Genomic DNA, 10,477 nt, shown 5'->3' on the forward strand with positions numbered 1-10,477 from the left:
AATAATACTATTGAATATATGGGCTATAATACCATGGAAGAAGGAGGATCCATGATAATACTATTGAATACTATAATATTTTAGCTGAATTTAACGTACTACCATGGTACTACGTTAATGAAATATAAGCATAAAAATACCATTTGCGATTTTCAAGGCCACTAAACAATATAAACGCCAGGTAAAGAAAGCATTCTTAATTTAAAAGTTTCTTTAATTTTATCTATTGTCAAAATAATTCTATTTACATTTACACAACTCTTTCAAATACGTTTCCACGCAAGCAATTCGAATTTCGCGCTCCATTATGAAGGTAGCTGTGATAGTTCTCCCTTAGGTGGTACGGCAATTTATGGGCAAAAATATGCAACTAACAATTGTTTCTTAATTTTGAAAGCTCAATGAACACAATGATAATTTTTTTAAATGTAACTGAAATGAGAAAATATGTGATGCATGGGGTTATACTATCGATTTTTATCTCGCTCTCTATCTATAGCATAAATGTCGATGTATCGGTATAATCGATATATTGCTCATGCCAATCACAATTGGTTTCAACCGGTCTGCTTGTGTCTTGTTGTCGTGCATTGGTGTTTATTTATGATGTGTGATGAGTGTGATATGTTTTCCTAGTGTTTTGATTCCTCGAAAAATTTCTCTGTAGTCAGTAATGTAGGTAACAGTTTCCTATTCTGTAACTTTGTGAAGCTCTGCCTCGACTCTTTTGTACTTAGGGGAGCAACAAATTGAGGATGTTGTCTCCGATGAAGTCAGACATGAAATTAGCAAAAAATCAACACGTGAAGTATTTATTGAGGCACTTAAAACTATTGCCATCGCTTGCATCATCCTATGACTCAACTCGGTAAGCCAATTCATTGATTGAAATATAGATGTAGACCCTGCTTGCGCAAACACGTAATATTTCGCAATATTTGATTAAATTAATGGATGGTTTCCCTTTCACAGTTTGGCAGTTGCATTCTTTTGCATATCAGGACTTGATGTTTTAAAGTCGTTAGATGTATTAGACGAAGAAAAGAAGAAGTCAATAATAGATTGGATATATGGACTTCTAGTGGAACCAAAAAATGCCGGTATTGATTGATAAGATGAGTCGCACTAAAACGCATCAACATTTCGTAATGACGTGTATTACCATTTCAGAAAGTGGCCAAGGCTGGGAAAGATGTGGCTTTCAGGGTTCTAGCACCTTTAATTTTGCCTGTGATGGACCTCAAGATGAATCTTGCCCTTACAAAAGTGGTCATTTAGCAATGACTTACACTGGTCTCGCAACTCTTCTCATATTGGGTGATGACCTTTCTAGAGTTAACAGGAAAGCGTTGAGTGCAGGTGTCAGAGCTCTACAGCAGGAAAACGGAAGGTAGTGTGAACACTCCTATCGTAGAAAGTTTTTGCTGTAGTTCCTTTTTCAATGATTAATTGGATGATAAATGTGTTTAATGAACAAATCCACGCGGTATCGTTTCAGTTTTTGCGCATCTTTGGAAGGCAGTGAAAATGACATGCGCTTCGTGTATTGTGCTGCATCTATATGCTATATGATAAAGGATTGGTCGGGAATGGACGTCCAAAAAACCATAAACTACATTCTAGAGAGTATAGTAAGGAACTTGTGTGATATATAATACATTTATTGGCCTTCTGATGTCAAATTTAGTAAGACGTCTTCTACTATTTTCTTTATCAGTCATATGATTATGGAATTGGTCAAGGTCCAGGTTTAGAAGCTCACGGAGGAACAACTTTTTGTGCTGTTGCTGCACTGTCGCTCATGGGTCAATTGGAAGGAAATTTATCTGAAAAGCAGGTAAGGAACCAGAAATGGGGCTTGATACCTGTCGATTCCTGGTAACTCCTCAGTGGTTTTGATAAATCAAGGATAAAATTTATGCTATGATCTTCTAAAGTCCATATCCACAATAAAATGTTTATACATAATTATGGTGAGACGCCTATTATTATTGGTGATGACGCCTCAATTATATATTTTTTATAACTGATTTAGGGCCTAAAATATTTGGAAAAAAGTATCACTTTGTCAATTTCAAATTTCCATTTTGTTTCCAACTATGTAAGGTTGTAAGAAAACATTGCGTTTGGTAAATGTCTATGAATACGGAAATGTTGGTCAGTACAGGAGTAACAATTGTGGAGGAAAAGACATTGATATCATCACGGTCCTAATGATGGTTTTTCACCATGAAAACTTAAATGTGTGTTGAGATAAAGTTTAAAAACTACAATATACAAGATTCTAATGAATGAGAAAGCCTTAAAAAGGCTAATTTTGACTTTCACCCAGCAAACTTTAGTTTTCATTCTTTGATCAACCCTTTCTCACCAAACGTCGGGTGGAGCCTATGGGCATTTTCATATGCAGAAGACTTAATGTCGGGTATAGCTGTCGTGGATTCTTCTACGCAAACGACTGGACGACTGCTCAAGCTGGCTCGAGGGTAGGGAATTGACCGCTGAGGTAGCAATAGGGCAGTTTCCTTCATCAAAGAAAATGAAAGGCATTGATTGCGATTCGTTACCCACCATTAGTGAATTCATAATATACAAATTATTTGGTTTTAGAAATACCGGTTTAGACGAATGGCACGGGTCAATTTTATCCTCATTTGAAAAAGGCCAGATTGGCACCCATGCGATGCCACTCCACGTGACGTCCCAGGGACCTAGTTTCTAGACGAGTAGATAGGAGTTTTACACCGTCTGAGATTACCAATGCATGTATGAGGCACAGAGCTCAGGGAAACATGTCTTAATAATCACCTATTAAAACTGGTTAAGGTCAGAAAGTTTTCTTCGTTTGATAAGGTGTTAATAATCCTTATCTAAGCCAAGCGCTACCAGCCAGCATGATACTCTGCTACCTGTTAGCATCCTGCGTCGTATCAGTGCTCAGAGCCTCGCCCCAAGGTCACCTCACTTGCGGCAGTGGGAATCAGAACGACGTCACACGGAGTTTTCCCAGCATTCATACTTACCCGTCGCGTTTTCGCGCGCTTGAAATTTTTCACTTTTCATTAAATCGCGAAAAATAGATATCGTCATTTAAAAATCTAAAAGCGTGAAATACTTACTCCAGGAGTAATAATCTTTCGATTTAGGCAATTTAAAAAATAATAGGAAACCACCCGATTGTCAGATACATTAAGGCTCATCCTGAGACCCAGCTTAAGAGTCCTTACGGGCACTCCTCAGCAATTAAGCCCTACCCTCCCACTCATTTATTATCATCCTCATGGCAGGAATCCATTGCAAAGTGGTTATATTGTCAATGGTTTTTGCAATGATATACAGTAAAACCTCTGTGTAGTGAACCTCTTTACATCATAAACCTCCATACATCATACCACCCCTATGGTCCCGTCTGATTTACATGTAAATTTACAGGCAAACCTCTTTGTAGTGAGCCGCTTTATCTAATAAAACCTCCACTAATCACACCAAGGAGACACCCCTGAGATGGTTTAACTACCTCCGCAAATCGTACCAAGACAACTAGAGACCATTAATGCAGCAACGATTACGTACATGGAATGACATTTTCAGCGATAAATGTTTCACGCTTATGTTTTTTCTTGTACCCTTTTAATATGCAGTAATTTTCACGTTAATCATTAGTTGTGGCCATTTTGTTCCATATGAGAGCATACCTAACAGTAAATAATAAAAAAGGTATCCAACTATCCTAATCATTTTAAGTGACTGTTGTATTGAGAGAGATCACATCATTTTCTCTCGAATCATGGTGAAAATCAAGCGATAGCGTTCGCTTTCTGTAATTATTCAACAATAAATATATGTTCACTGATGCATGCATGTGTGTTTAAACACATAAATATAATGGTTGTAAAGACAGTAGTGCCTTTCATTTCCAAAGGATATGAAAAAATGGTGCATATAACTAAAACCTCTCTATAGTGAACCTCCATACATCGAATTGTCCAAATTTTGGTCCCTTCCATTACGATGTAAAGAGGTTTTACTGTACCATAGTAACTACACCCAAAAAAAAGAGCTCCATACAGAGAGGTTTAAAAAATTCATATGCTACTCGTTGCACAGAAAATGTTTTCCTATTTAAGGCGGCTGCAGGAAGGGTTAAACATCATTTATTCAAAATACCCAATATTCAAAAGGTTTCAAATATGTAGTGAAAACTTCCGACACCTAAATTCAAAATATTGGAAGTGTGAGGTGGCCCAGGGGAAGGAACTGGCCTCTAATGCCTAAATTTGTGTAAATCACATGCTTTTGGCTTAATTTGGTGTGAGCTCTACCCAGGCATGGGTAGTATTTCTAATACAAGTATTTTAAAATACGTATTTGAAATACATTTGTAATATGTAATTGGTATTTCAAAGCACAACCTAAATGTATCTCATGTTTTTTATTTCAAATATAGATTTTTTCATTTTACCATTCTAAAATAAGAATACTTTTGAAGTAGCTCTGATGTCACTTCTGTGACATTATGCTTCAAAGATTACTTCGTTTTCGTTAGAATCGTTTTATTCATGTTTGCAACTATCCATAACGTTCCAAGACAGGTTACTTTTTTTTAAGATCTCTAAGTTTCCATACAAATATATTTTGTATTTTGGAAGTTATTTAAAATACTATTTTGTGGCTTGTTTTTCAAATATGTATCCAAATCAAGGGTATTTTGTATTTCAAATTATTTGGAGCAGTATTATGTATTTTAAATACATCTGGAGTGGTAATTTGTATTCCAAATACTCCTCTGCCTGTATTTTGGCCAGCCCCGGCTGTACCCACATCTATCTTAACTTACTTGAGGCATCTTACATGCTAAGAAAACTAAAATCACCCTTTCCTATTGAGTATGTAAGGTTTCTGTACCTATAATTTTGTCAGAGTTGTATAAATTATGACATTGAACTTTAGGGGAATGCGTCTTCTGTGAAAAAAGTTTTACTGTTCCAAATTAGAGCAATACTGATTTTTCTTAATGCACACCCACATGATTGTTTTAAGACACTTTTTTCACAGCTGAATATCATGTCTGTTTTCAGAGCACTAGGCTGCATCAAAGAAATTCCATACACTTACATGCTAATACCTACTGTTCACAAATATAGCTCGAGGAGCAGCAACAATTTGAGCGCTGACTGTTTCAGGCTGTCCATAAATTATAATTCTTTCTATAAGGTTAATATCAGGTTATTCAAATGGTGACCAACTCTTATTAGAGCAGGAAATGCTACTATCTTTAAAAAGATATTAAGTGATTGAGATATCCCCTTTACGGTACAGAAGAGTACATATTAGGATTGTGATTTCAATGACATTTGTATGTGGAATGTGCTTGTAGGTAACAGTATATGTATAATTATCTGTAGGTTCATAAAAATGACTATCTATTTGACGACATCTAGTATGGTATACACCACTTATCATGGTGAACATAATTACATGCAATAATTATCACTATTAAACTAACCTTGAATACTAGATCATTGATCCCAATTCATCAATGTGTGTTGTCAAAAACTTTAGAAGAAGAAAGTGATTCTTTATGCATTGCTTTTAATTTCAGATAGATGGTTTGAAGAGGTGGTGTATATACCGTCAAATATCTGGCTTTCAAGGCCGTCCAAACAAGCCTGTAGATACCTGCTACTCATTTTGGGTTGGAGCTACGCTTAAGGTTTGGTCATTTTTCCATTCATGTACCTTTTTTCTTTATATTTTGGAACTTTCGGAAGAGATCTATCAATATCTGAGTAGTCGCATGCATGCACAGCCATCTACTGTCCTTTCAAAAAGTCTAAATACCCTAATACTAATACCTAGTTATATCTTTCCAACTATTCAATATGTTACGAAGAAATAAATAGGAAATTTTTTCTAAATTTCATCAAAAAATGCCACAGTTTTCTTTAAAAATTTTCAGTGCTAATACTATTATGACTAAGTTATACTCCAGGATACACATTTATAAAAGTCTGTTCCTTCATTGGATGGACCAGGGAATCAATCCATTGTGAATTTCTTTAAAAAATAGCATTCGAAAAGCTATCAAACTATCTTTTAGCTAGCGTCAAAACAGTACCTTTTTTCTTACAAATGCAGGTTAAATAATTGGTAATGCAACAGTGACATTGAGAGTGTGTTTGAGTGTTGCATGTCACGTTAATTTTCCTTTTAAAGTCTATGTTATGAGTCATTAATGTGGATATGTATCAATTCTTCCACCAGTGAACAATTGCTTGAAATAATGGAACATTTTTTTTTCTTTCAGTTGTTAGGAATATTCCATCTTGTTGATTACCAGCAAAACAAGGATTATCTTTTGTCAACTCAGGATCCAATCACTGGAGGATTCTCCAAATGGGTTGATTCAAGTCCAGATGCAATGCATACTTATTTAGGTAATTTTTCATTTATCAATAAAGTTTAAAATATTAACTGGTGATGATGGTTTATATTTCTAATGCTGTATTCATTATATCTTCTGGTTTTCTCAGAGATTGGTCGTAATTAAAAATATATATAAACTATCATTTGGCGGAGATTCAGGGTAGGCAAACATTGGCCGAGGTGTGAGACAAGGCTGTCCACTATCACCATTGCTTTTTAACTTGCATACTGAGGAGATGGTAAGAGAGGTGTGGGATGAGTTGGAAGCAGGAGTCAAAGTGGGGAATGAGGTTTAAATCAGTGAGGCTTGTGGATGATCAGACACTAGTTAACCAGTCGACGAAAGGGCTGTGGGCTCTAGTGGATGCAGTAGACAAGAGTTGCAAGGAGTATAGCGTGAGAATTAATCACAAGAAGACAAAGGTAATGTGGCTTTGTGAAACATTGTGAGGTAGGAATCTGAGATTCAAGGTATAAGCGGGTGGGGAAAAACTAGAGCAGGTAGAGCAATTCAATTATTTGGGCAGCACATTTGAGAAAAATGGATATGACAGGACAACAGCTGGAGTGAGACTTCTAGGGTGGGCTCGCCAGGATACACTCCTGGGGGCAGGGTCTGTAAGCACGAGCTTTTTACCTCTGCACCCAGAAGGACGCAGGAAGGAGAAAGGAAGGAGGCGCCGCCGCAATAGGAGCCCGACGACGCCTCCTTGGACAGGATAGGGAAGGAAGGGAGGGGATGAGGAATCCCGCACCATCACAAAGGCGGGTGGGTCCTACCATCAGCCATTGCTATTCTGACAACTTTGGAGGATTATTCTATGAGGAAGGATAATCCAACGATGAAATCGCTATATGAGTAAGGACAACAGTAAGAGAATTGATTTTGCAAAGGAAGCATTCACAAATAGGAGGGAGGTTATAAGAGGATCATAATGTAAGAGTTAAAAGAAAATGCTGGTGAAGAGTCTGATCTGGAGTGTAGTGCTTTGTGGTGCCAAAATATGGACGTTGATGAAGGAGGGCAAGAAGAGAATAGCGTTTGAAATGTGGAGAAGGATGGAGAAGATGAACAGGACGGATAGCAAGAAGGAAGACAAAATGCTGGACATGATCGGCAGGGAGTGAGAGCTTCTAGATGAGATAATAATGGGTTTGAATGGAGTGATTACGGAGTGGGAAGGGGATTTCAAATACTGTTAGAGCCAGTGAATCACTGGTTGCTTTTTGTTGTTGTTGTATCCTTAAATTTGCTTATAGCTAATGAATAAATATTATGCTTAATGGAAAAAAACTACATTATTTCCATTACAAAGAAAGGCATGAATCTTGTAATGAAATTTCTTACATAGACAGTAAAATTATAAGTGCATGGAAATTTTAAGAAAATTACATAGGGATTTAGGTCCAGAAACTCCATGGTATTTGAAAGGGGCATATGGGTCAAGGTGTTGAAATATAAAAAATCTGAGAGAATCAGTCAAACCCTACTGCAGAATATAGATATAGTATGTTGTATCTAATTCTTTTAAGAGCGCTATTACTCTGTTGTGTTCTGATGGGTGTGCAATTCTTTTTTCTCCATCATCAAGGTTTGTGTGGATTGGCTCTGATGAGCGAATCGGATTTGGAAGAGGTCCACGCTGGCTTGAACATGAGCCAGAGGGCTCTCAAACATCTACACGGCCTGCACAAAAAATGGGATCAGTGAGATTTTTCCGGGTGAGATTAGATCGTGAAACTCCTGAGGTGTTGCTCAGATTGGATGACCTGAAGCACAACGCACCACTTCTGGGTTTGTTAAATAGCTCAAGAATGATGATCAAGAAATCTATAGTGTTTGTATTTTTTATATCGATGTCTTCAAACCTGAGTGAGGCTGATTCTTTGAACCAAAGGCACAAAACAGGTTTAATCTCCAATGTGCTTTATTAAGGGATGGAAACGTTTTAGATCTCATGATGCATGGTATATTTCCTAATTATAAAGCTAAGTATTACTATTTATTTACAGTGCTTTGTTATCGAATGAAATGCCTAACCAGTATATAAAAATGTTGTTTTGTCTACTGTAACTCATGAGCCCCAAATTGCATCAATGCTACATTCCTGTCGCCTCTAAATGGCATGCCTTATATCTCAGTTATCATCTGCTCCAGTAGAATTGTGTCAATTTGATTTGTCGGTCCTCTTTTGTATTATAAAACTTTGTATGGGATGGGCCTCTTTTGCAATGCTGGTTATTTGTCAAGTCCATAATCGTGGGAGTAGTTGCTGTGGTATTAATTGAACTTAAATTTGTGTAGTAACCAATAAAGTAGTTCTTGCCTGAAGTAGTGTTGCTCGTCTTAAAAATAGTAAATTTCTGAGTATGTACCTATCAATTCACAATGTTTTTAGTGAACCCACCATATTTAAATATTATTCATGAGATTTGATTTGAAATGAAATTAAAATGAATTGCAATATCAATAATTATGTGCCTGCTTCTTTGTTTGGTGCAATTTTACTCTCTTGTCCTGCTCAGACTTTTTTTTCTATCGGAAACAGGGCATTTTATAATCCATCAAGGTACTTTAACAATGCCTTTGTATTGACTCCACATTTACTATGTTGTATCACTGATAAATTTGTACATACTGTGTAATAGTGAGTGATGACACGTAGTTTGAGTTTAATAGCCTATACTCAGTTGTTGGGTACTTGTGCCGATTCTTGTAAACTTGTAGTTTTCGGGTGGATTCTGGATTACATGAAAATGTCTGTTTCTGTTAAATGTTGCATATGTGTCTTTTTAAGAAAATGTGAGAAATTTAAAACTATTGCTGCTCACTACAATGTCAATAAAATTGCAATTAATCACACTGAAATACACGAAACTCTCAGGTATAAATGTTTTATTTGAGGTCTCTGCCTTAGATGAGTCATCCTTTGTTTATTTTCATGAATGGTAAAAAATAGCATAGCCAAAATAACTAGTGTTCAAACCCCACAATTTAACAAGTACATATTTCTATATTATCTATTAGTGAAATTTTAGCAAATTTCTTCAATGGCTGGATATGCCAGAGAGTACCCCAAATTTGCCTTTCCATTATACATGAAATTATCATTTTTCTGTGAAACCTAACAGTAATATCCTTTCAAAGTCTCTCAGAATGTTCTATTAAGAGCTTAAAAAAAATTATTTAAGGAAATAACCATTAACTAGCCAGTGGCATATGTATCTGCAGAGTTGGGAAATCAAAATGCCTGCTCAATTGGTTCAAAAGTACCTACATATATCTCCAAAGTGACCTAGCCCTCTAAGTTCTCCTCCCTGTTGATGATTGCCTGAGACAAAAGAAAAACCAATTACGGAGGTATTTTTTCCTCTAATATTAATTAGTATTAGAATATCCTATCTTCAGACTTAAATCAATTTATCCAATTGGTAGTTCATTCTTCATTATTCCAGTGGCATATCTAAATTATTATTCGAGTATTCTATTGGTTATTTTAGGTTTTCATGGAATATTCAAGAAGTATTCTGGTAGTCTCCCCTCCCTTCATGGACTTCCCTCTTTAAGTTTGCAATTTACTAATGGTCCCATTCTGTGCACCAAAAAAATTGAGAAAGTACAATTATTATTCAGTGCCTGCTAAGGTTTTGCATGTTTATGACCTCAAGCACCTTGCTGACCTCGCTACTGTGAACAACACCTGCCCTTCGTGGACGAGTCCCATTCAATGAGTTTCCGAGGCTCATTTGGTTGTACATACGTCATGTTTTCAGGGAAGAGATAGTTGATATGGTTTCCCTCTTCCATTTCAACGGTCTTTTTTATGTGACTCCATCACGTGGATTACCGTTTTTCTGGCTCCTATCCTTTGACCTACCTGGCATGGGTGGCCCTACCAGGAGTAATTATAAATTAATCCCACCAGTGCAGCTCCAGGGGTCATAGGAACACGCAAGCCTTTCCACTGTGGTGAGTTTGTACCCCAAGGTAAAGGTGAATATCTGTAGTAAGCAGTGGCGGCGCGTTAGCAAGTGCACACCCAAAGATGAA

General features: G+C 36.7%; 1 protein-coding gene across 1 annotated transcript; it reads left to right on the forward strand.

The window, feature by feature from the left end:
• The first annotated feature begins 527 nt into the window (after positions 1 to 527).
• LOC124166747 (geranylgeranyl transferase type-1 subunit beta) lies at positions 528 to 9,312 on the forward strand. Its single transcript, XM_046544420.1, has 8 exons — positions 528 to 868; positions 973 to 1,100; positions 1,171 to 1,390; positions 1,499 to 1,631; positions 1,718 to 1,837; positions 5,603 to 5,713; positions 6,308 to 6,437; positions 8,019 to 9,312. Exons 1-8 carry the CDS (start codon positions 756 to 758, stop codon positions 8,135 to 8,137), a joined length of 1,074 nt encoding a protein of 357 aa, XP_046400376.1. The 5' UTR covers positions 528 to 755; the 3' UTR covers positions 8,138 to 9,312.
• Positions 9,313 to 10,477: the final 1,165 nt, after the last annotated feature.

Source organism: Ischnura elegans, chromosome 10 (assembly GCF_921293095.1).
Source record: "Ischnura elegans chromosome 10, ioIscEleg1.1, whole genome shotgun sequence".
Lineage (NCBI taxonomy): Eukaryota > Metazoa > Arthropoda > Insecta > Odonata > Coenagrionidae > Ischnura > Ischnura elegans.